At 43.9% G+C, this 27318-nt stretch overlaps 1 protein-coding gene across 1 annotated transcript in view; it reads right to left on the bottom strand.

Annotated features, from left to right (window-relative positions):
* Dchs2 (dachsous cadherin-related 2) overlaps nucleotides 1–27318 on the bottom strand; it is a 135211-nt gene that overhangs the window by 10244 nt on the left and 97649 nt on the right. The window contains 8 exon segments of the mRNA XM_048333548.1: nucleotides 1306–1457; nucleotides 1900–2111; nucleotides 8418–8531; nucleotides 13970–14827; nucleotides 16628–16837; nucleotides 17045–17179; nucleotides 23301–23540; nucleotides 25879–26716. Coding sequence (XP_048189505.1) covers nucleotides 1306–1457; nucleotides 1900–2111; nucleotides 8418–8531; nucleotides 13970–14827; nucleotides 16628–16837; nucleotides 17045–17179; nucleotides 23301–23540; nucleotides 25879–26716 — 2759 coding nt within the window.

Here is a 27318-nt window from a genome sequence, read left to right as displayed (position 1 = left end):
TGTGACTCTGGGTCAGAACTCCTGGGTATAAGTCAAAATTTGACCCTAGATATCAACAAGACCGGAGCAAGGCACTGTTGGTCCGTGTCCCTCTAAGGCTCTAAGAACCGTTATGACAGACGGTGGAGATGCAATGGAATATGGTGTTCTCACGCCAGGGATGTTCTTCCCACAGCTTCAGTTACCCACAACCAGCCGAAACTGCACATGTGAAATGGAAAACAACCAATGGAAACCACCAACTCCTAAGTCTTACATTGTAGAGATATGGGCATACACAGCTATAACTCCAGCTACTCGGGACATAGAAGTAGAAGGATGACACTAGGCAAAAATCATGAGACTATATCTGAAAAATAGGTAAGGCAAAAAAAATGAGGAGTAGAGGTATGGCTCAAGTGGTAGAGCACCATTGTTGGTGCACATAGTGATAGGAGACACTTGTAGAGACTACTGTTCAGAAGGCAATCCAGAAACGTGGTCTTTGTAATAACCTTCACTGCGTGTTCATGCCTCACAATGCATAACATGTTCTGACTAGTCCAATCACTTTTTCTAACCAACAAACAATTTCTAAGACTATTTAAACATGCCCAACAGAATGATCAAGCGGAGTGCTGGTAGCTCCTGCCTACAACTCTATTTGTGAGGCTGAGATTGTTGGAATCGTGACTTGAGGCCAACCCCAGAAGAATGATCATTTCCCAGATCCCTTATCAAGGAGGAGCTAGACAGAGTAAGCCCACACTTGATATCCTAGCTGCCTGAAGTCTTAACATAGGAAAGAATCAGGAGCCTAATTCAAAATTAACAAGCAAAACTTAAGAGCTGGAAGCATAGGTCGGTGGTAAGAATGCCTGTCTAGCAAGTAGGAGGCCTAGAGTTCAAGCCTGAGTATTACCAAAAAATAAATGAGGAGATGATAAGAATGAGCATGCAGGTCCTGGTGGCTCACGCCTGTGATCCTAGCTACTCTAGATAGAGGCGAAGATCTGAGGATCACAACTTGAAGCGGGACTAGGGCAGGAAAGTCCATGCGACTCTTATCTCCAATTAACCACCCAAAAAAGCCAGGATTGGAACTGTGGCTCAAGGGCTGGAGTGACAACTTTGAGGACAAAAGCTCAGGGACAGCACCCAGGCCTGGAGTTCAAGCCCCAGGACCAGCACAAAATAAATAAAGGTGATCCTAACTCCTGTCGAAGGGAAAGCACTATTCACAACTTGGTTGTCTACACAACAGGAAGCTGCGCCCCCGAGTGGCGGGTAAACAGGCGGTCCCACGGACGTCAGTACTGGACAAACCTGTAGGAGCTGATGGACTCATAATCCAGATCTGCCCTTGTGGTTATCACCCCGCTGGTGGCATCAATGTGGAAAGTTTCTTCTTCATTGCCAGAGACAAAGGAATACTCAACCCGGCCATTCAACCCACTGTCCGGGTCAGAAGCCAACACCTGTGGAAAACCCACTCTGGATTAGGAAAGATTTCATCCACAATATGCATGGCTAAACCTGCTTTGAAGAGAAATGTGCTGTGAAAGAATCACAGATTGTCAAGGTATGTGATAAAGGTGATTAAAATGATACCAACAAGCCAGGTGCTGGTGGCTCACACCTGTAATCCTAGCCACTCAGGAGGCTGAGATCTGAGGATCCCAGTTCAAAGAGAGCTCAGAAAATCCATGAAACTCTTCCTTCTAATGAACCACCAAAAAGCCAGAAGTAGAGCTGAGGCTCAAGGGGTAGCACTAGCCTTGAGCAAAAAGCTCAGAGACAGCATCCAGGCCCTGTCAAGCCCATTCCCAGGATGGGTGCATACATACACACACACACACACACACACACACACGCACACGCACGCACACGCACACGCACACACGCGCATATTTCTGTTACCTGTATGACATGAGTGTTATAGGGCTGGCCTTCAGACACTGATGCTTGGTAAACTCTTTGCCCAAACTGTGGGAAATTATCATTCTCATCTTGTATCAAGACAACTACTTTGCTGTAGGCTCTCTGCTGTCTGCTTTCAGCTAAAAGGATGAGTTGTACTTCACTCCTGATTTCAAAATCAAGGGATCTGGGTTCTTTCACAGTGAGATGTCCTGCATTTATTTCCAAGGAGAAAAAAAAAAGAAGAAAATGTGACATTATTTTTAGAGTATTCTGTAGCATCATGGACTTACAGGCATTCATACACTCTCTGTCTCTCAAAGAACCACCACCGGGGTCTCCCTTGCCCACTGACTGGGGTCAGTCATAGAAGCTGGCAATTGACAGATATTCACAAAGTTCAAATACGTATAGAAGAAGAAAATCTCATGTCTGGGAGCTGCCTCTTCAATGGCCCTCCTCTCCATAGCGAGCCATCGATCGTCGTATCTGCAGTGTCTACATTTCAGACATCTTGAATCCGGGTCTCCAGCATTTTGCTCTTTGTCTCCTGAATTATCTGCCCTCCTCACCAAACCTGTTTCCATTCTGAAGTGGATCCCAAGGGATGCTGTCATCATCCTGCATACAACACCCTTTCCTGGTCCCTGAGATGAAGTTGAGCAGCTTCAACTTCCTAAGTCCCTTCCCACCTCCGCCCTCAGGGGTTTCCTTCAGAATTTTGCTCCCCTTTGCCCTCTGCGGCAGCCACAGCACAGATCCATCTCGTGTTCTTTGCTCACCTCCAAGTTGCCAGGCAAGCGTCCCCACCTACCTGAGAAGACACCCCCTCCCCATCGCCAGCCTTCCCCAGGGACTCTCCCTGACCTTCATCATGCCAGCCCTGAGCAGAGCCCCGGAGTAGTGGCACTGCCGGCGGCCACGCGGTCACGCCGTCTACCTATGGTGTCCTGGGCCTCCTCTAACGCACGAGCTCCTCAAGGTGAGGCAGGACCACACGTGACGCTGAGCTGACATGGTCGGTCCAGCGCTCAGCGCAGGGGCCGGCCTGCGGAAGGTAGCCACGTGCCACACGTCCACACACTCGCACATAAAACACGGCCAGGTCAGGAAGCAGACTGTGGAGAAGGGGGCCATGGCTCAAGGTGCTCCCCCAAAGAAAGGGATTCCTTTCAAACAACTGCCTTCTCTAATTTCCGCTCTGCTTCCTTCTTTACAAAACAAGATTTCTGATCCAATTTACTGCTACGATCACTTGGTTTTCACGGTCAGAAATGTCATCAACTAGAGAGTCACAAATGAGCAGTGATGTGGAATTACTGACACCTGAACCCACGAATGGAACTCCTTCCCACCCACCCCAGGCCCCCAGCCATGCTAGTTCTACAATCTAGATGAATTGCCTGACTCCATCATCTATGAATTCCTGTGACCCGGAGTGAAGTTATCCAGGTGCTGCAAAGCTAAGGCTCTTCTTTCCTGAAGTGGGGTGGGGAGGTGACAGTCGTGACTTCACTGGGGGACTGTGAGGGGGAAGCGAAGTAACGGAGTCTGGAATGTCTCCTTGCAGGCACAGGTAGAATGCAGCATACGCAGGCATGTCTGTCTGTCCCTACACCATCGCATCCAGATTTACTGTGACCTCTAGAATTAGAAAGAGAAAATCTAATATACGTGGAGTTTTAGAAGCATAATCTCTCATAAAAAGGCCTGTACCTGGAAGCCGTGCCTGGTTCCAGATACCCAAGCTAATCCAGAACCATCTGCCAGATACAGAGCAGTTCCTTAAATTCTGGTGAAACTAGTGTCTTGTTACAGTAATGTATCCCTGGTGTCCAGTGTGTGGGGAGAGGTTTTTATAGCTTACATTCCATTACTCGGGATGATTAAAGACTTCTATATTAAGACCTCTCTGAACTACCACGTTTAAGCTGTCATAAACTCCCTATCATTTGTTTAGTAACACCACATTTTGGTATCAAGTTAGTACTAGCACTAAGTCAGACTTGTCTTTAGTCATTTGTTTAGGTGATGTTAGGGATTTCAACTCTGGGCCTATGCTTGCTCCGGAGACACTCTACCACTTGAGCCATGCCCCCTGCCATTTTCTGCTTTCATTTTTTCAGGTAAGTTTGCATGTGTTACTCCAGGGCGAGCCTCAGATATGCCTTCCGAATAGCGAGAATGACAGGCACACATCACCACGCTTGCTCTGTGTGGTGACATGGGGTCTTGCTAACTTTCTTGCCCAGGATGGCCTGAAACTGTAATCCTCCCAATTCATGCCTTCCAAGGAACTGGGATTACAGGAGCAAACCACTGCACCCAGCAGGACAAAGTTACTTTTACAAACCACGATCTGTTGTGACCAACACCCCTGAGAGAACAGCTCTAATTTCTGGCAGCTACAAAAGCATTTTGATATGTTTTTGTGGGATGGTGATGAAGTAACCGATCTTCCGAAACGCCTGTGCACAAAAAGGGCTGATGGCTGCACCCCAACCCCATGTGCGAAGCGGGTCCACCCATCTCAGCACCAGAGCTCTCTCTAGCAAGCCAAACACTCCGCTACCTTTACTCCTTATAAAGGAAAAATAAAGTGCAAATGCAACAGTAAATTTCGAGTGTCCTCCAGTAGAAAGTGTGCCAATTATGGTACAGATCAAAGGGGTTTTTAAAATAAAAGGCTTGTGTTGGGGCTTTGATAATTGGAATTTAACACTTGGAATGGATCTACAAGTCTAATGCTTTCTGTGCTTGGGGTTTATTTTTAGCATAATAACTGGCACATGCTGTGAAATCCTTACAAATGAAGAAGACAATAGACAGTAAATCAGGCTGGCACACCTACCGAGTCCACATTCCATGCCCTGGATGATAAGTGTGCATTTTTTCCCCCTCAGAGACATGAAAGTTATGGATTTGAGGGAAATGAATGTTCTACCAAACTTTGCCTGATGCAAAGTTTGGGCTGAAATGTCCACGTTTCTAACAGAAGGAAGTCTCATGAATACCACTTTCAACATTCCTGCTTTTAAGAAAATAGTATTTTCCTTCTAATGCACATCCATCTGTAGCTTTTGTCAAAGTTCTAAAGTACACGTAAAATGAGATTAAGATTCTTCAAATGCTACGTGCTTGATAATATAGTCAGGTTGCTCCAATCAGTTACACACTGAGTGCATCCATCTGCACCAGTGAATCTAAAGGAGAATGTGACAAATATTTATGTTATCCAATAGCTTTTAAACTCTCGCTCACTACAAAAGTCTCCTTGAAACAGTGAAAAGTTTGACCATCTTTGTTTTATGTCAGTCTACCAAATAATGGACTGAACACTACCATCTGTTATTTATATTCACAATCTCAGTCAATTCTAAAATTATGCTGGTTTAGACAGTAATAGATGTTTTTAATCCAAAGTGGCATGAAGTTTAAATACAAAAGTCAGTCACTGGATTATAATTATGGAACAGAGAGGTTCCCTACATGGTTATCCCCCAGAAAAGTGACCGACTTTAGAGATCAATTTTACAAATGCATTCTACATGCCGGTTTTCTATTTTAACCAATCTATGATGTAAAATACACACATCCGGGAAACCTCTGTGAGCTACTTTTAGACACAAGTTTAGTGATAATGTGCCAAAGACAGCAGGAGAGATTCAGTTCATATCATAAGTCAAGTTTTCAAAAGCTTTCTTGACAGCAATATGGTAAATCATGTCCTTGACTGACACATGATAAAAAAAAAATCAAGTGAAATGCTTGATGAGATACATATGCACACATAAACACAGCTGTAATATGCATATACATGTATATGTGTGTGCATGAAAATTCATTATTGAGTTGGTACCATCATATGAAAGTCCCAAAGGACAAAACAGGAATCCAGGGAAGAAAGGAGGACCCCAAAATCCCATGTTGGTTGTGAAAGTTACTCCCAGGACCTACTTTGAGCTGCATCTTGGTTAATTGCACAAAGTATATAAGATAAGATGAGAAAAATCCATAAAACCCATAAAAGGTGAAGGGGCTAAGAGAAACAACCTACTGTTGGAAACTCAAAACGTATGTGTGTGTGTGTGTGTGTGTGTGTGTGTCCCAGATGACTGATCACTATAAAAAAAAAAACAACTGAAAATGGGTACATAAAATGGACACATTTTCTTAGCTTTGGTCTTGGTTGAGAGGAAGGAAGAAAATCACCTCTGAGAATCCATTAGCTTAAGCTTCAGTTTGTATGTGGTAGTCATACTGTTCTAGTTCTCTACTTCTGAAAAGTGCCTGTGGGTTAAATTTAAACTAGTTTCCACTTGATGTCTCCAGGCAAATTTCAGAAGAGAAAGAAAATCTTCTCTGAAGGGCACACATTATTCAATCTAGACTTCCAAGAATGCTCTTGCAAAGTTACAAGGACAATGAATGACTCCGTGCTTGTGAGCACACCAATCCCAACAAAACACTACAGAGTGGATGACAGCAAGCAGACCCACAGACGGCAGGATCAACCTCCAAGCACAATGGTGAAATTACTGCACACAGAAATGTATCCTCTGGCTTACACACACACACACACACACACACACACACACACCCTTATATTTCGTAGTGTTAGGCATCCAACCCAGGGACTCACACATTTGAGGCAAGTACTTTACCAGTGGGCTATATCCATGATATAAAAGAGAACTGTAGTCCTAATATTTGTCTAAGTGGAATTTCCAGAAAAAAAAATACAAGTGAATGACATTCAGTTCTCTGGTGACTCCTTTTTGCACCAAGGAGAAACCAGGAGAAGGTAGGAAAATGTCTTACTATGGTAAGAGAAATTAACTATGAATCTAGAATTACAAAACCAGCAAAAATACATATATTAAAACAAAGATTGAATAAAACATTTTTTTCAGGAAACATCTGAAATCACAAAGAGATATTTCAATGCAAAGAAAATGATACTAGAGAAAGTCTGAGATCTAAGAAAACCAGGTTGCAAAGACAAGAGGTTGTTTTGTTTCTGGTTTTGTTTTCTTTTCCCTTTTGTGTGTTCGCATAGCTGTCTTTAGGAAGGGAGGGGGCGGGTACAGAAATGGTGGGACAAAGGGTGAATAAATGTAGCAGGAGTATTCTATTCACTCAACACTATGTTGAAAAGGAAATATACAAGTTGTGGCTGGGGATGGGTGAGGGAAGGGCTGACACTGTCCAAAGAGAAATGTACTCTTTACCTGTCTTATCTAACTGTAACCCCTCTAGACATCGCCTTTAGAATAACAGTGGGGAAAAAAATTCATGAAGAAAAAAGTTTTAAAAATCACTTAAAATCACACACACAAAAAGAAAAGAGACAGCTATTAAAAATACTAATCATGAATAATCTGAAAGAACTGCGTATTCCTGGCTCATTTCTTTTTTTTTTTTTTTGGCCAGTCCTGGGCCTTGGACTCAGGGCCTGAGCACTGTCCCTGGCTTCTTCCCGCTCAAGGCTAGCACTCTGCCACTTGAGCCACAGCACCGCTTCTGGCCGTTTTCTGTATATGTGGTGCTGGGGAATCGAACCTAGGGCCTCGTGTATCCGAGGCAGGCACTCTTGCCACTAGGCTATATCCTCAGCCCCCCTGGCTCATTTCTTGAACGTGAGACACCTGGACTGTGAGAGACAAGGTGTGGAGACACTCAACAACTGTCTTTTGCTAAGCAGGTTCAAGCACCGCCCTTCACGCTGCCACAGGCGAGGAGGGAAAGGCTGCCTCAGAACGCTCCTCCTCAGAGGCTATCTGCCCCGGGAGAGAAGGCGTGAGTCACAGAAGAGCTCACTCCCTCTCCATCTTCCTCACGTACACCTCGTGTAGATTAAATAAGGCAACGGTAGAAGAACACAGAAATGATTAGAGTCATTCTTGTTTCAGTTTGATGATGAAGCCAAAGAATCACATCTACTTCATTATTATTATTATTATTTTAAAAAAGTGTTTTGGAACAATGAATTGGTATTCATCTAAAACACAACCAGTTTTTATTAAAGCTAGCTTTAATATATTCTGTATTTGGAAATATTTGGTTTGCCACCACTTAGAAAGTTTTCCAGCTGTCTTTGTTTGTTGCATTGTTGATTTTCAGAGGCAAATTAGAAGAATCTCTGATGAAAATTCTCTAAAGCTGGGAATATGTCCTCATTTCCATGTCAAATTCAGTATCAATAATTGCCCTAACTATATGTATCTAGTTTTCCTAAGCAACAGGTTGTCTAAGTTATAAATAAGAATCAATTCATCTTCAAAACATCAAGCGGCAGGATGGACTCAAACTTGGAAATATTTAGAATAGAATTCTTAGTGAAGATACCTAAACAAATTCATAGTTCCAGTTTTCTCATAATTTTTCATCAGCTACTATGAAAGATCTTATTTATCTTATAAATGATTTCATTCTAGCAATGTCTATCTTTCTAATTTTACAAAAGTATGTATCACTAGAAACATGAAATAAAGTTATTGTAAAACAAGAAGAATTACCTGATTTGGAACCCAGGGAAAAAATTCCATCTTCATTTCCACTAACAATTGAATATTCAATACTGTCTTGGATTGAATCAGGAACGAAAGCTTCTACAGTCACAACAGAAGTACCTGTAAAATTAGGTTTAAAAAAATGAATGTCTTTAGGAAGAGGAAATTTCTTAGAAAACCAAGAGCAAATACAGATAATTATTTGCACACTACATTTTCATTTAGTTACTCACTTAAATAATTATTACCTTTGTAAAGCCAGATCCTACACTGAGTGCTGGGTGTGGAGGGTACAGTGACATAAAAAAGATACATCTCCTCATATAGGTACAAACTGGGACAGCAATGAACCTTTAACCAAATACGCAACCGAGGAAGCGTTCAGACTGTGCTAAGACCTAACACCCGGACCAAGAGAGAAATGAGTTGCTTGATAGAATGGATAGAAGAGTATTGCACCTTTGTGATTCTAAGTACAGCAATGGACTGCACTGGACATTGATGAAAATGAACTATGCAACTTGTGGGTGGCGATAAGAGAGACAAGGCTATTACAGAACCATAAAATTATCCAGTGACCAGGATGATACAGCAATCACCATTTTTGCAACTGCCAGTAGAGCACCAAAATATAAGCAAACATTGACAAATAACTGAAAGCTCAACCTGACAGAAGAGAATATACTGAACAGAGGACTTGAATGAATTTGGACCCCACCGGAAGTAGTAGAGCAGACAGACGCATGGAGTATATGTCACCTAACGAACATCGGAATACACTTATCCTCAAGGACACACAGACTTTCTCCAGGACAGCTCACATGCTAGGTCACAAAGCAAGTGCTAATAAACTTAGTAAGATTGAAATCAGACCAAATATCTTTTCCAACCACAAGAGAATGAAACTTGAAATCATTAGGAAAAGGAAAACTGGAAAATCCCCAAATACGTGAACAACCAATGCATCAACCAAGAAGTAAACAAGGAAATTAGGAAGAAAATATCTTGAGATGAAAAACAAAAGGACCACATCATGACTATTAGGGGATGCAGCAAAAGCAAGACAAAGGGGAAAGCTGTACATGGAAAATTACATTAAAAATGAAATCTCGGGGCTGGGGATATAGCCTAGTGGCAAGAGTGCCTGCCTCGGATACACGAGGCCCTAGGTTCGATTCCCCAGCACCACATATAAAGAAAACGGCCAGAAGCGGCGCTGTGGCTCAAGTGGCAGAGTGCTAGCCTTGAGCGGGAAGAAGCCAGGGACAGTGCTCAGGCCCTGAGTCCAAGGCCCAGGACTGGCCAAAAAAAAAATGAAATCTCAGCCAGACGCCCATGGGTCACCTCTGTAATCCTAGCTACTCAGAAGGCTGAGATCTGAGGATCACAGCTCAAAGCCAGCCAGGGCAGGAAGGTCTATGAAACTCTTATCTCCAATAAACTAGCAAAAAGCTGGAATTGCGAAGCTGTGGCTCCAGTGGTTGAATACCAGACTTGAGCCAAGACAGCTCGCTCAGGGACAGCTCTGGGGCCCTGAGTTCACACCCCAGAGTTTAAGCACAGGAAAGGAAAGGGAAAGGAAGAGGAAGGGAGGAGAGGGGAGGAGGAAGAGCACAAAAGAAAAGGGAAAGGGAGAGGAAGGAAGGGGAGGGGAGAAGAAGGGAGGAAAGGAAAGAAGGAAGGGAAAGGGAGAGGGGGGAAAGGGAAGGAGAATGGAGGGGAGAGGAGAGAAAGAGAAATCTCAAATCAACATGTTATTATACCACAAGACCTACAAAAAGAACAGATTCAATCAACAATTAGAGTAGAAAGGAGCAAATAATAAAAGCTAGAGTAAAAAATAAATTAAATAGATAAAATAAAAATGATAGAAAAGGCAGCAAAATTAAGAATTATTTTGAAAAGATTAACAAAATTCGAAAAGAAATAAAAGACTTAACAAAAACCAGAAGTGAAAGAAGAGACAGTATTATTTATTCAAAACAGATATTCTGCAAGAAATGGGTGCATATCATTTCTAGAAATATATAACCTCCTAAGACTAAATCATGAAGAAAATTTGAACAGACTTATACTAAAAAAGAGACTGAATCAGTAATTTAACCACCCCCACCCCCCGCCCTGTCCCCCCAAAAGAAGCATAACAGAACCAGATTTGTCTTCACTGGGTAACTGTAATCACTAAATGAAGAATGAACACCAATCCATCTTAAACTCTTTTTTAACAAGAGACCGTCAATATAGGTTTTTTGTTTTGTTTTTGGCAGTTGTGGGGCTTGAACTCAGGGCCCGGGCGCTGTTCCCTGAGCTCTTTTGCTCAGGTCTAGCGCTTGGCCACCTTGAGCTACATACATACAGCTTCCCTTCCAGGTTTTGAGCGGTTCCTTGGAGAAGAGAGTCTCACCAGGACTTTTCTGCTGGGGGCTGGCTTCAAACCGATCCTCAGACCCCACCCAGCCTTCTGAGTAGCTGGGATTCTAGGTGGAGCCACCCAGAACCAGCAGGGCTCAACGTAGTTTTAACATATTAACCCTGATTACATCTACCAACAACACATAATGGTTTGGAGCAGAGAGTTGGGCAGAATCACCACGAGAACACCGTTAATGCCTCCCAGGATGGAGGCTGGAGTGAGATGCCAGTGAGGAACGTGTGGCCAGCCCCGAGGTGCAGACAGTCCCTGAGGCCCTGCAAGCCGGCCTGGCAGGGAGTGCCGGGGCAGCTCCGCTCCAGGAAACAGCATGGCCCGCTGCTGGTAGTCAACACTTGACTCATCTCCTGCTCCTAATTGCTTAGGATTAGCAAGCAACTTTCTGATTACCACTTGGCTTCCTGTGTCTTTTTTTTTTCCTAGAAAAAGAAAACTGGTCATTCCAACAAGACTACTGTAATCCACAGGGAAATCCTACTTCAACAAATACATGTGAAGACATCATGGTGTATGCACGCTTCCTAGTGTCGGTCATAAGAGCTAACGAGTACCTACATCTCGTCACCCTGGGGAGGGAGCACCTTGCTGTTTTAATAAAATGAGGTCTCTGAGGCTTAGATGTGCAACTGGGATGAACTGAAAGATAAAACCTGCCTCAGATAGTATGCACCTTCTTCTGAGAAAACCTGGCCTTGCCTTAGGCTCTTCTTCCAGGTCCTGCAGAGCTACCTGAGCTATCTTCCAATCAGAAGGTATTATAAATGGCCCCCCTAGACGGTACTCATTCCAATGAATGTCATTCCGCATGTGAGAATGACCCCAAGTCACGACAGGAGAAGGATGGAGAGTATCTGCTTCCTTTTCTTCCTCCTCTTAAGAATCTGTATGGGGGGCCAGATGCCAGTGGCTGCCACCTGTAATCCTAGCTACTCACGAAGCTGAGATCTGAGGATTGTGGAAAATCTGTGAGACTCTTATCTCCAATAAGCTACCAAAAAGCTGGAAATGGCATTCTGGCTCCAGTGCTAGCCTTGAGCAAAAGAAGCTCAGGGAGAGAGCTCAGGTCCTGAGTTCAAGCCCGACCACAGACAGACAGACACACACACACACACACACACACATTTGTATGTTGTCCCGTATTTCAGAGTCAATGTCATAAAACCACCTATAGACAAATCTGTCTCCTTGGAAAGTATAACACTAATCTGGTTTTGAAGAGAAAATAAAATGGATGATAAGGCTTTAAAAACGACATGCATTTTGCCATAGTCATAGAACCGTTGTGTAATTACTACTTTCTCTGATGAAAATTTATAACCCAGTTAACTTTATAAACTGCAAGTAAGGATTTGAGATGGAGAAAAGTAGCAATAGTAGTAATCTGTGATGAGTAAGAATCCTCCTACAACTCAATTTAATTCTTATAGCACCCCAGTGACAGGTTTCGTGTTTGTGTTTCCTGTGTGTGTGTGTGTGTGTGTGTGTGTGTGTGTGTGTGTGTGTATATGCAGGGCTCGAACTCAAGGCCTGGGCACTGTTTCCTGGCTTTTTTACTAAAGGATGATGATGTTCTACCACTTGAGTGACAGCTCCACTTCCAGCTGAACTGGAGATATGAGTTCTCATGGACTTTTTGTCCAAGCTGGCTCTGAACCATGGTCTCCAGATCGCAGCCTCCTGAGTGGCCAGGGACAGGTCATTCTTGTCTCTACTTTGTGGGAAGAGGAGAACCGGTCCCGTGCTGTGCACCATGGAGCGATGCAGAAGTCTCCCCTGGGCTATGCCAACCTGATCCCAGCTCTGTACTCTAACACCTGGCCCTGCGCATGGACAGCAGCAGCCAGAGCTCACCGGATCAACTGCCAAAGGGTCAAGAGAAAGGATTTTGTTTTCCCTCTCCAAAATACCAAGATCTCAGTAACTTATTGGACAATATTAAATATATTTTACTAGTTAGAGTGCCCCCATGTGACGTCTTGTTTTAATATTATTTCAAGTTTCCCCAAGTTTGAGTGTTTACTTCAAATCAGGGTACAAATATATCGTTTCAGTTTTTCCAGAATAACATAATTCACAGAAATACAGGATTTTGTGAACTCATGTATAGTCAGAGGAGACGATTGCTGGTTCATCCTTATTTGAGAATGCACAGTATCAGAAGGGAAACAAGACAAGCCACAGCTGACTTCTAGAAGGTTCCTGCTCACTCTTCCATAGGTTTAGACACTGTGGGCCACCGTGTAGTTTCTCTTTAGCTTTGGTTTGGTTTGGGCTTGAATCCAGGGCCTCTCAGAACATACACTCTACCACTTGCGCCACAGTTCCACTTCCAGACTTTTGGTGGTTCACTGGCGGTAAGCCTCACGAACTTTCCTGCCCCCACCGGCTTCCAGCCGTGATTCTCGGATCTCAGCTTCCTGAGTAGCTAGGATTAGAGGCGTGAGCCACCAGTGCCCCAGCTCTACCCTTAGCTTTGACAGGACTAAGCAAGACGGTTCAATTCTCTCCAGCCTAGCTTCAAATGTGGGGATGTGGCGGTGGCGGGGGGGAGGGGTTGTGGCAAGTGGACAGAACTGGGTAGCAGAACGGGCAGGGAAGTTCCACCTCTCCTCTAGTCGCCCTGCTGACTGGCCAGCCTCTGCCTGGGGTTGACTGCAATCACTCATGAAGAAGCAAACAACTCATGCCTGCCTCTTAGGAGATTTTTGCCCACTGAAGGCTTGCTTTTAATGGAAGCTATAATTGACATTGTGATGGTTAATCTTGAGTGTCATCCTGACGAGACTGAGAGATGCTGGAACAAACAAACACATGTCTGGGCATATCTGTGAAAGAGTTTCAGGGATCCTTGAGGGCAAAAGCCTCTCAAATATGGACGGCACCATTCCAAAGGAAAAAGGTAGGGAGAGTAGAGTGCAGGGGGTGGTATGAAAGGAGGGAAGAGAGGCTGGGCACAGGCACTTCCTCTCTCTAGTTCCTGGCCACCATGCGGTGAGCAGCCTCAACCACATGCTCCTTGCACCCAGAACTTTCCCACTGAAACTTCAAAAGCATTCTGGTGCCATCCACAGTACTGAACGTTTAAATCATCACAACAGACAGTCTAGGAAAGATTTGGGACACTCACCTGCCTCACAATTTTCCATCACAAATGCTTTATATAAGGGATGGCTGAAGGAAATCTTCACAGCTTCTCCTTCCATGTGAATGACCACGAGGCCGGTGGTAGCCCTGGCGGGGGCCCCGTGATCACTGACTTTTAACCGTAACCAGATAGGAAAGTGTTCTAAAGATGGATTTTGCCGAAGTGTGATTTTTCCAGTATATGTGTCAATAGAAACCATCGATTGGGGATCAGCAAAACTAAAAGCAACAGTTCCGTTGGGCCCCACATCTGGATCATGGGCTCTCAAAAAAGCAATCGTGTGGTTTGTTGGCAACTGGGGTGAAAGAAAGATATCAAAAGGGTTCTGTTCCAAAACGGGGTCATTGTCATTAACATCGGTGACAGCTATGTCTACAGTTACTGTGGCACTTCTGGAGCCCAGGATGCCACAGTCTCTGGCTACAGCCCGAAATGTATAGCGAGATGTGGTTTCCCGGTCCAGTGTCAGCCTGGTTCTCAGGGTGCCTGCTGCAGAATCAATGGTGAACGTGCTGGAAGACTCGTCCATCAGAAAGTACTCTGTCTGCCCATTGGGGCCCACATCCCTGTCCACAGCTGACAGGATCAGAACCACAGTTCCCACTTGAGCATCTTCTCTCACGGAAGACTGGTAATACAGCAGAGGGAAGGAGGGGCTGTTGTCATTGTCGTCCAAAACCCTGACTTGCAGCTGCAGCACAGAGCTCCGAGGTGGATGCCCCAAGTCAGAGCAGAGGATGGACAGGGTGAAACTGCTGCCTTGCTCCCTGTCGAGGGCACGCGTGGTTGAGAGCTCTCCTGACATCTCATGAATAGAGAAGGAGCCGTTGATGTTCCCATCTGTTACAGAAAACAATGCTAAATATATTTGAATTGCAAAGGTGATCTGTTTGTTAATATTCTATATATGTAAATATGTAGTTATATACATGTATTTATAAATATAAAAATACATATATTTATATATATGCTTATTTAAAAATATTTCTTTCCTAAAACCAGGCACAATGGCTCACTCTTGTAGTCCTAGTTATTCCAGAAGGCTGAGATCTTAAGGATCAAAGAATGGAGGCCAGCCTCCTCAGAATGAGTTAGTAACACCCTTCCTTATTTAAAAAAAGGTTGGGAGTAGACGAAGAGAATGATGAAAGGGTGACACTGATCACGATGTATTGTACTCACAAACTGACATGTAGAATGGAAAACCCCTTAGTACAACTACTAAGGGATAATAATAAAAAATAAAAATCTGGGTGTAGTAGTGGGTGTTTTCATCTTAACTTTGCGCAAGGGTACACAGGAAGGTTGCAGTTCAGCCTGGCCAGGCAAAAAAAAACAAGCCTTTATGCAAAAAAATAACTAAAGCAAAAAGGGCTGGAGGTGTGGCTCAAGTGGTAGAAGACCTGTTCGGTAAGCACAAGATCCTGAGTTCAAACCCAAGAACCACTACACATTTATTTTCTGATTATTTTTAATCTACCAGGGGCCATTTAAGAATTAATGACATCATTCACCAGCCATACAAGATTATCAAAATAGGCAGACAATGAGAAATACTTGGGTTTGTGCTGCCAAATGGCTCTGAGGGTCTTATACGGCTCCCTACAAGGATAAAGGAATGAAACTTCTTTTTCTTTTTTGCCAGTCTTGGGGTTTGAACTCAGGGCCTGAGCTCTGTCCCTGGCTTCTTTTTGTTCAAGGCTAGCAGTCTACCATTTGAGTCACAGCGCCACCTCTGGCTTTTTCTACATATGTGGTGCTGAGGAATTGAACCCAGGGCTTCATGTATGCAAGGCAAGCACTCTAGCACTGGGCCATATTCCCAGCCATGAAGTATTATTTTACAGTCAGGTGCTATGATACAGCTTACGCCTATAATTCTAGCAACTCAGGAAGCTGAGATCTGAAGATCATAGTTCAAAGCAGCCTGGCAGGACGGTCCATCAGACTAGAGCTGTGTCTTGTGGTAGAGAGCTAGCTTTGAATGCTCTCCTCCTCCCTTTCCTGCTCCCCCTCCTCCTTTTTATTTTATTTTGTCCAGGGCTAGGCAAGGACTCATTAGTAAGCTCTATAGCATGCCCAGACTTTTTGTTTTTATTTTCTTTCTGAGACAGGGTCTCATCACTACCTTTGCATAGGCTGACCTAGACATTCGATCCTCCTGCCTACACCTTCTGGGATCACAAGCCTGTACCACCACGCCCAGCTTTAGGCCAGGTTCGCAAACATTTGGAGGGCTGGGTAGTGGTGGCTCACGCCTGTAATCCTACTTACTCAGGAGGCTGAGATCTCAGGACGGCAGCTCAAAGCCAGCCCAGGCAGAAAAGTCCATGCGACTCTCATCTCCAACTGGAAGTGGAGCTGTGGCTCAAAATGGCAGAGCACTAGTCTTGAGTGAAAGAGTGCAGGGACAGTACCCAAGCCCTGAGTTCAAGCCCCATGACCACCACCAATGACAACCAAAATGAAGGGCAGTGGTTCAGAATGTCTGAATTCAGAAGAGGTAGAGAGGACGCCCATCAGCTCTTAGTGCAGGTACACTTCATAGGAAACTCAGATACCCAACACAGAAGAATGATCACACACTGTGCATCAACTCAGTCTGCATCCTGGAGAGAATTTTAATTAAAAAATACTTACGGATGATGTGGTATCTGACAGTTCCATTATTGCCAGCATCCTTATCAGAGGCCCACACAGTATAAACAACCGCTGGCTCTTGGTTTTCTAGGACCTCAATGTCATGGTCAGGGACCATAAATTCCGGAGCGTGGTCATTTTCATCTTCAACAGTGCAAAGAACTGTTGTGGTGCTGGACAGCTCAGGGGTTCCCTTATCCCGCACAAGCACTGGCGTGGGGCACAAAGACAGATGGGGGTGTGGCCATTAGCTCAGGTGAAGACCATGTTGTGTTAACGAAACAGCATCAGATTAAGCTAATGGAGTAGCTTGACTCAATGTAAATTCACATGGCTAATCTTCCCGATCTTTAGCATATGGGGGGTTCAGGGAGGAAATGGGGGGTGGGAACAAGAGTAGGGGTAAGAATCCCTTACCTAGAAGGGTGAAAACTTCCTGAATTTCTCTGTCCAGTATGATAGCTGTGGTCACCTCTCCACTGTCAGGATTGATCTCGAAAAACCCAGAGGAGGTGCCTGGCATGATTTCAAACTGAAGTTGGGAATTTATTCCTTTAAAAAACAACAACCACAAAAAGGTAAAGAGAAAATTCTCAACTATCCCTTTGGATAATTTGAACAATTTATTAATTCATTTTCCCTTGAACATGTTCCTTCTGCCACAGATGAGAGAGGCAAGATTCTTAACCAGCCTTCAAGTTAAGGCAAAAGAAAACTATCATTGGCTGTGCTGACAAAATAAAGGCCTCTTAGCTGCAATGAGTGATTTTCAAAAGTCTTCAGAGACTTCCCCACCGTGAATGCTTGAGATTTTTTCCTTCCCATAATTTCTTCTTACGAGTGTGCAGCCCTACAACATATACCTAATTACTCCTTCTAACACCCCTGATTGTGATTTAATGACATAATTGTAAGCTTGGGGGACACATGACAATGTCGGTAGGTTGACCTACTATTTAGAAGCCTGTACTCAGTTATAGGATTCTGTTTATGCTCAACCTCTGGAGGCAAACCCACAGAGTTGCTTACGCATTTGTTCTTGCTTTTTTTTTTTTTTTTTTGACTTTGTAGTGAGTCTCTTATCTAGAGTGAGAAATGACTTCACATTTTGAAAATAATTCTTCCCATATTTCTGTGGTTTCAATCAGTGACTCGCTTCTTCCTCCTCACACCCTTGTAGCCCTCCAGAAAAGAAAAAAGAAAAGAAAAACAATGATGTCATCACACTTAAGAACTAGGAAAGTAAAAATGAATTAGATTTAGTCTAATTCCCTCCGTTGGCTAAGCCAGTTGGGACCCTGGGTATGAAAACATTTTGTGATACACTTAGGACATATACCTGTTGAAGAATGTGTGCATGCCAACATGTGTGCCTGTGTGTGTACAAACACCCATTGACCTGCTCCTAGACCTATCACCTGTGCCCTCTGACTTCTTGATGCCTTTAAGGCTCTTTCCTTCATTTCTTTCCTTCCCGTCTAGTTCACACCCATGAGCTCCTGCTTCAGCAACCTCCCTTCTTTACTTAGGTCCTGTGGCTCTTTGCCAAAGATGGACGCCCAGCAAAGCCTCAGCTCAGGTTCATTCCAACCATCTCTCCTCCGTTCTCTGTAACTGTCCAACCGATCTTGAGACAGAACAATGCCACAACAAGGCAGATGGAGACCACTGAAATGTCACTGTCATCTGGCAACTTTTCCCTGTCCCTGTTCAAGTGTCCCCTGGTGGCTCGCAAGTCATTTCCTTTGTACTTCAAAGTAACGAGGCATTGGGAAAGAACTCTTGCGGACTTCTACATCTGTCATTAACTGTCTTTGTCTTCTTATCCCTAATACAAAAGTCCTTCTTAAGCTACTCTCTTCTTGGTATTTTCCTGTGACTTCCATCAGTCTCTGTCTTAAAATTTTTTTCAATTCAATTATATTGTTCTGTAGCTATAATGATTAAGCATTTTTCCCCTTCTCCTCACAGCTCAAGTCACAGAAAACTGGTACACTCCTAAAATGAATCCAACAGGACATCCCATTTAGCCTCTACTTGATGATCTCATGAGAACTGGAAGTAATGGGTTACTTGGATATTGTAGTTAGATGTGTACATCAGACCAGAGAAGGGCAAACCAGTGTCCACTGCCAGCTCGAGCCACTTCCTTGCCCGTAAAAAGTGCCTGGAGTACAGCCACATAGACTTCCTCACCTCTGCAGTCTTGCTGAGATCTCAGGGTAAGGTAACAGAGACTAAAGAAAGACCGAAAAGAACCTACATAATTTCCTAGGAAATAAAAATTTACCCCCCAAAAAATCTGTCCTAGAGAAAGGATAGGAAAGTACCAAGAGTTAAAGATAGAGGTAAACTGGACTGACTTCATACAATGCCTAGCGATAAAAGGACAAAACTAGCCAGGTGCCGGTGGTGCACACCTGTAATCCTAGCCACTCTGAAGGCTGAGGTCTGAGAATTAGAGCTCAAAGCAGCCCAGGCAGGAAAGTCTGCAAGACTTAATTCCACCAAAAATCCCCTAAAAGAAAAAAAAAAAAAAAAGAACCTAGAAGTAGGGCTATGGCTCAAGTGGTAGAATCCCAGCCTTCAGCATAGAAAAGCTCAGAGATAGTATCTAGGCCCTGACTTCACATCCAGAACTGGTATTAAAAAAAAGACAAAACTCTGTTCTCTCCACCTTTTATGAAAATCAATGGGGAATTACTCGAGTTCTAACTTGGGGAGAGCGTTCTTTCCAGATGAAGGCTTGGGAAGACCATTTTATCAGAGAACTCATCAACTACACAATGCCCACATCTTTAAGGCAATCTAAAACAAAGAGGATTATGCTTGGGTGATTGTGGGAAGGAATATATACATGGATGAATTTGAAATGAAGCACATCATGTCTTATATGCTTTTCTCTCTCCAACACTATGGTCAAAAATATTTATTGAGCTACTATCAAACCTTCTATTATCCTAAGGATCTGGGATAAAATTAAAGAAAATGTCCTGAATTTAGGAGTTCATAATTGACAGGGGAGGCAGACTTATTAATAAACACATGATAATAATACAATGTGTTTAATGCAGTAATGATATAGACCAAAGGGTTAACGGGGATTGTCTGAGTGAGTGAAATCATGATTGGTCTTTATTCTTTTCTTTCTTTTAGTATTTCTGTAAATGATTTACAGAAGAAATCTACATAAAGAGGGCCAATCAAATCTCAGCCACAGGCAAACAGGATAGTACTAAGGGTTAGCAGAAGTACTCATTAGATGGTGAGTACTAAATACTTAGTAGCCTAAGTAGGTGGTGGTTTCCATTAGCATGCCATTGTGACTTTCTCTAGCAAAGTTCCACGACTTCAAATTGGAGGATTCCAGTTTTGAAATGCCCAATGGTCTGGTCTACCTCTAAAGTGCTCTGGTAAGACCTGGGTAAAAATCAAGCATTCTTAGAACTGGGCACAAAGTAAGACTAACTTGTGCCTAACCTGGTGATCTTCCCATGCATCCTGGGTTATGTTGAATCTAAAACTGGGGACATGGTGTTGGTGAATAAACAGAGGGGCTTTTCAATGAGCACTAAGTGCACACAAATAGTCGATGGATATTTTACCAAGTAGGGTGTCTACTACAGTGAGCTTCCCTGGAAGCGTGAACAGAATGGCTTTTGCTGTTGTTATTGTTAGATAGAAGTATTACACAGAAGTATTCCAAAAGCTAAACAGCAAAGGCCACTTATCTAAGACATTTGTTCCCCCCATTTTGCGCTTCTGAAATTAGATGCATCTTCTGCCTTACAATTAATGAATCTAAGTTTGGAGGGTTCCATGGTACAACCAGCAACAGAGCCAGATTTTCCAGGAAATCAGATGCCATTCCTTCAGGTAGGGGATACATTTCTATGGAGCAGAGAATCATATTGTATTAAGGAATTCTATATTTCGACATGACAATATACTGGTAAGCTATTTTGTATTCACCGCTGGACGTGTTTCAGCCACCTAACTCGTTGGGCACCCCCTTCCCCCAGGGAGAATAGATCTTCACTCACTCACGCACAATGGAGCTTTTGTTAGGGACACTGAATGCTCGGGCAATTTTAATACCTCAGTTAAAATCTGGTAGTTTCCCCCCCCCCCACCTTTTAATACAAGCAGGAACTCCTGCTAGAATTAGTGTGACTCATACGCCATAAACATTTGTGCTCACATCCCCATGGGTTTTGAATGCCAAACACTCCACGCCTACATTTTTTAAAAACTGCATTGTGGAATGTTAGAAAACATATGTTGAGCTCTCTAGTATTGAGTAACTCTGTAGTATTTTTTAAAATACATACTATAAAGTAAACCATTCATAAATTCCCACAAGATGCCAATTATGTTAAAATCTTGACTACGTCACTGAAGTCACATGCATAATCCTATTTCATTGTTTTAACCTACTAAGGAAAAAAGGAGACTAGAGGGAAATATGTTCAAAAGCACATGTATTTATACAACCACCTGCTTCACAGATCTGGCCTCACTAAGAAAACGGGAATTTCCAGGAAACCCAAACCAAGGGAAAGGGAATATCAAAATTGAGAGGCAAAGGACAAAAAGACAAACCATTCCAAAAGCATACTTACAAAACAATTTGGTGTAAACCAACTGCACAACTCTCGGGGGGGAGAAAGAGGGGGGAGGTGGGGGGAAAATGAGGGAGGAGGTAACAAGTTGAACAAGAAATGTACTCACTGCCTTTACATATGAATCTGTAACCCCTCAGTACCACACTTTGACAATAAAGAAAAAAGTTTAATTTTTTTTAAAGGTGGTAAGAGTTCATGAGACTCAAGATGTCAAGGTGTATTTCAGAGATTTACTAAAGCAAAGGAATACAGACAACAATTTTGCATCCTATTTTAGAGTTATGACCATCATCTCTAGTCTAATTCAATTCAATTCAATTATAATTAACAAGGTACAGACAGCCCATTCCAAAATAAAATAGCATTAAGGCTAGGCACTTTCACAGTGTATCTATAATAATCATCTTTAGTTAATACATGCAAAACTTTGAGAGAAATTCTTAAAAGAAATTATTCAAGTAGATTCCATTATAAAAATAAATTAAAAGTACAATCGATAAAGTTGTCCTTGGCAGCAGGCATTGTTACATAACTGTTAAAGCACACAGCGTCCGCAATGTTCGTTCTGTACTGTGCAACAGAATACATCCAAATAGAACTTTACTGCACTGGAATTATCACAAGGCACATCATTCAGGTGTGTTCTCCATTGTTTCCAATGCTCTGACAATGAATGCTGGCAGAAAGAAATGTGGTAAACAAATTCTCTAAGAACTGTCTGGGGCAAAGGAGCACTGTTAGCAGACTCCAGCCCTGTGTCTTTCTTTGGGAAAGAAAGAAAAACCCTTTGATCATACTGCCCCTCTCTGGCCAGAAGAGGAAATGCTAGTCCCTGAGTCCATGAAACAAATTCTTGTCAAATGCATTCTGTTAAAATGATGCTCTTTATCAGAAAGGTAAAGCCCCCAAATGGTATAAAATTTAGTATGGAAGCTCTTTTGATTAACAATCTAAGGGTGGGGGGAGGCTGGGGATATGGCCTAGTGGCAAGAGTGCTTGCCTCGTATACATGAAGCCCTGGGTTCAATTTCCTAGCACCACATATATAGAAAATGGCCAGAAGTGGTGCTGTGGTTCAAGTGGTAGAGTGCTAGCCTGAGCAAAAGGAAGCCAGGGACAGTGCTCAGGCCCTGAGTTCAAGGCCTAGGACTGGCAAAAAAAAAATCTAAGGGGGATAGTGCTATTATTTCTGTAAAAGTATCTGCTAAAATTTCTACAAGACTAGAACAAAATACTATTCTAAAACTTACTGTTGCTTACTACAGAAAAATGTAAATTTAAAAATCACTGGCTTATTAAACTTTATTAGTTCCGATGGAAAAGTCAGAATTTCTATTAACATAGAAAATGTTGCACTATAATTTTTACCATTATTATAAAGCTTAGAACAAAACAGAGTATTATTGATGCTACTGCGATTTAAGTGCCAAAAGAGATATAGACTTTGAAAAGCAAGTCTACGAAATTTATAAAATCCTAATCGGGGTAACTGTTCACTTCAACATTGTTATCTGTATTCAGAGGTTGATAGAAATGATAATAGTTACAATAGTCAGAAAGGAAGTTGATCTTTCGGGGCCATCTCATAGCAGAATGACAAAATAAACACTACCGTTATCTATATTTTGCATAGAAGCAGAGGAACAGAGAGGATTCGCGGTCTGTTCAAGACTACACAGCCGAAGGAAGAGTTCTAGGATGCGAAGGCGGGAAGTCTGACACCAGCAGCACAGCTCAACCACTCCCGATCATGAGTCACTGTACTCAGTGTATCTCTTTACACTCTGCAATGCATGGGTGTTTCTAAGCTGCTGTTCACTACCATGGTCAAATCAGCACATGATTAATTAGGCACTGCCATTTAAACCTAACAAATAATAATAATAAAAAAAATCAACAGTGTGAAATGAAAGCATGTGTTTTTATGTTTGGGGCACATGTGTGAAATACTGGAAATCTGAAATAAGTAGCAACTGTTTGTTTAAATTATATCAATTATGAACTGGAGTGGGTTTTTTTTTCTCAGTAATTACCCAATTTTTAATTACCTGAATCTCTGTCCTCAGCTTCAACCCTTGTGACCAGCACTCCTGGACTCTGATTTTCTCTAAGGGAAGCTTCATACAGCGGCTGCGTGAACAGCGGGGCCTGGTCATTCACGTCAAGGACAGTCACAGTCACTGTCTGGGAAGAGGACAGAGCTGGCGTGCCACCATCCCGGGCCTCGATGGTCAGGAGGTACTCAGTTCTGGTTTCATAATCCAAAGGACGAGCTGTGATCAGTAGGCCTGATTTGAGAAACAAGAGATTGGTATGCTATAAATATCCGCTAGGTTAGTTGGGCTTGTTCTAATCTATGTCTAACTTACTTATTTAACTTGCTCAAAATGCACAACTTTTCTTTATCAAAGAGTGAATCAAAAAATAAGAAACACTGAACTAAATGTATATGTTATCTATAGTAATAAGTGAACACTCTCAATCAGAAGCTAATGATTCACACCTATAATCCTAGTGACTCAGAAGACTGAGAACAGAAATTTGAAAACAGCCCAGGAAGACAAATTCAAGTGATTCTTAACTTCAATTAGCAAAATAAAAACCCTGAGAATGGGAGAGTGGCTCAAGTGGTAGAGCACCACCAGCCATGAGTGAAAAAGCCAAGCTAGAACACAACGTCCTGAGTTCAAGCCCTAGGTATATAGTTGGGACACAAAAGAAAGTTAACAATTTTAGCCAGAAAATTCAATTTAAATTATAAATCAAATTGGTCCTATATACTATAGCCCAATGAGAACATTCGATTGAAATGATCTCCGCCACATTTTCCTCCCTTTAAAAGACACCTATGCTAAATATGCATACATTTGTGTGTATATATCTATACATACATATACTCTATGCATAGGTCATGTGACATTTTGAAATAAATTATAAAAATGTGAGTATGGTGACATTAAGACAGTTTTTGTTTGGTTTCATTTTGGTCAACAGCAGAGTTTGGACTCAGTCTTGCACCCAGCTTGCTTGCTCAGCTGACACTCTACCACTTGAGTCATGCCTCCAGTCTAGCTTTACACTAGTTATTGGAGATGGGATCTTGCAGACTTTTCTGCTTGGGCTGGCTTGGAACCACAGTCTTCTACATCGCAGCCTCCTGAGTAGCTGGGCTTGCAGGTGTGAGGCACCAGTGCCCAGCAAAACAGTTGATTTTTGCTACAGAGTTCCTCTTATTTATTCTTCTTACTTATTGGTAAAAAAAAACCTCTTATTTCTTCTCCTTCCTCTGAGTGAACTGCCTTTTGCTTTATTAACAACAAAGAGTGGGAATATTTATGACATAGAAAATGAAATTCACACATAAAACAAGGTCTGTCCTGCTGCCACTGAGGTACCTAGCCCACATAAAGGTTGCACCCACAAAGTGATTATATGATTCCAACAATCTTATTTTTCTTTTGGGACCAATTGCTTTTCTCATCCTCTAAGAACTTTCCTCCAACTAATTAAAGAGGTTTATTAAATCAGATTTTACAAAACAAGTTTTTCAATAACTAGTCACCCCTTTATCCTTCACGACCATTAAGCCATTGGAAAACTCACTATGTCTTCTTTATAAAAACAAGAGCCTTGTAAGGGGAGGGGAAAATCTAACTCATGTGACTGCCATTAGCATTGGTCATTTTATGCCTTTGGAAAAAAATACCTCAGCTAAAACAGCTACTGTGATTGCTCAGTATTTATGTGCCTACGTAACTGAGACATAATTCTAATTTTATTTATTGTCCTTAGGAATCCGAACTAGACCTTCCTTAGTCATCTCAGAGAACACTGGAAGGCTTGCTGAACCCCCGGGGCCCTTGGAGAGCTGTGGTTCTCATGGAGGTCAGCAGCAAGGGGTCTGGACTGTCTCTCTGTCAGCGGGGCGCTTGCCTCAGAGTGGAACCATATGGACGGGACTTAATGAATATTTTGATGAAATTTTCCAACAGAATAGAGCCAGGCCATAATCATGGCTTCTAAATCCTCTACACTCAGTTCCATTCCAGGTAACGCTCTTATTAACAACCGAGTGGAGCGGTATAGACATTCGAGAATTTTTTTCCCAAAGGCTGGCACGGGGATGACTTTACTTTTCGGAGAGTGAGACTATACTGTATAGTTCATTAAGTTCTCAATATCCTCTGGCAACCAAGGGGAGAAAGGTCATTTCCAGATTCACAAGACTCCTATTTTGCACAGTCTTTCATGGAGTCACACGACCGCTCCTCACACAGAGAGGATCTGGAAAGCCTGGTGGGGAGCCAGGCAGCTGAAAGGGAGGGACATTTCTGCGTTCAATTCCCAGGAGAAGAAAGGGGTGGAATGTCACCGTTGGTGTGAAAGCAAGGCCCTAAATGACCAAATGAATCCCGTTCTGGGCATCTGGCCGCCATACAACTTGCACCTACAACCAAGAAGAGTGTATTGTGCCAAAAAAAAAAGAAAGAAAGAAAGAAAAGAAAAGCCAGTAGAAGGGTAGCTCTGAGGTTACATTCCACCATGGTGAAGTATATAGAAGGGGTCTGGCATCTGGGCATCCGGGCACCTGGACATCCGGGCATCCGGGACATCCGGGCACCGTACCTGAGGCTGCATCCAGCACGAAGGCCTCGCCACCGCCGTCTCCAGAGAGGATGCTGTAGGTGACGCTGCCGTTCCTGCCCTGGTCGGGATCGTGCGCTCGGACGTGGTGCACGGCGGAGCCCACGGGCACGTCCTCTCTCACGCAGGCCACAGGCGGAGACACGAAGGCCGGGCTGTGGTCGTTCACGTCGAGGATCAGCACGTGCGCCACGAGCGAGCGCCGGCGGCGGTCCGTCAGGTTGGCGGCCCGGTCGGAGGCGGTGACGGTGAGGGGGACGCGCGGGACGCGCTCGCGGTCCAGGGGCGCCGCGGTCACCAGGGAGCCGAGGGCCGGGTGGATGAGGAAGGGGCTGGGCCCGGCCTGGTGCGGCTCCATGGAGTAGCGCAGCCTGCTGTTGAGGAAGCCGCCGTCGCCGTCGCGGGCGGTGAGGTTGCACACGAGCGTGCCCACCGGGGCGTCCTCCTCCACGCCCAGCACCACGAGCGGCGCCTCCGCGAAGGCCGGCCCGTGGTCGTTGCGGTCGTCCACGTCGACGCTGAGGAAGAGCGTGCTGCTCCGCGGCGGGCGGGGGCCGGGGTCGCGCACGGTCACCCGCAGGAGGTAGTGGGAGGTGCGCTCGTAGTCCAGCGCCCGCGCGAGGAACAGGTCCCCCGTGGCGCCGTCCAGCGCGAAGTGCGCGTCGCGGTCCTCCGCGGCCAGGCTGAAGCGGGGCTCGCCGCCGGCGGGGCGCCCCGACGGCCGCAGACTCAGGATTCGCATGGGCTCCGAGTTCTCCGGGATCACCAGATGTCTGACGTTCTGAGAGGCGAAAACTCTGCCTTTGGGCAACGGTAACACCTGAAAAACAAATTAAAAAGGAGCCACACACGAAATGGTGAACGATTCTGTTACATACGAATACTTGGTGTTATCTGGGAGTCTGACTCCTTTCTTCCTGCAATATGCGTACCAACTGGTGAGAAAAACATCCTTTTCTTTGTTCTTTTTGTGGTGGGACTGGGGTTTGAACGCAGAGACTTGTAGTTGCCTGACAGGTGTTCTACTACTTGAGCCATGCCGCCCTGTGCTATGGTTTTGTTATTTTTGAAGTATGGTCTCTCCTTTATGTCTGAGTCAGGGTGGACCGCCACCCTCCTAAACTCCCCCCAAAAACTGGCATGACAAAGTGCAGGAGGGTATCCCACTTTTTTTTTTTTTTTTTTTTTTTTTTTTTGGCCAGTCCTGGGCCTTGGACTCAGGGCCTGAGCACTGTCCCTGGCTTCCTTTTGCTCAAGGCTAGCACTCTGCCACTTGAGCCACAGCGCCACTTCTGGCCGTTTTCTGTATATGTGGTGCTGGGGAATTGAACCCAGGGCCTCATGTATAGGAGGCAAGCTCTCTTGCCACTAGGCCATATCCCCAGGCCCGACTGACCCCCCCACCCCCCACCCCTGCTTTTG

The sequence above is a fragment of the Perognathus longimembris genome, chromosome 24 (assembly GCF_023159225.1).
Source record: "Perognathus longimembris pacificus isolate PPM17 chromosome 24, ASM2315922v1, whole genome shotgun sequence".
NCBI lineage: Eukaryota > Metazoa > Chordata > Mammalia > Rodentia > Heteromyidae > Perognathus > Perognathus longimembris.
This window is presented reverse-complemented; position numbering and strand designations above follow the sequence as displayed.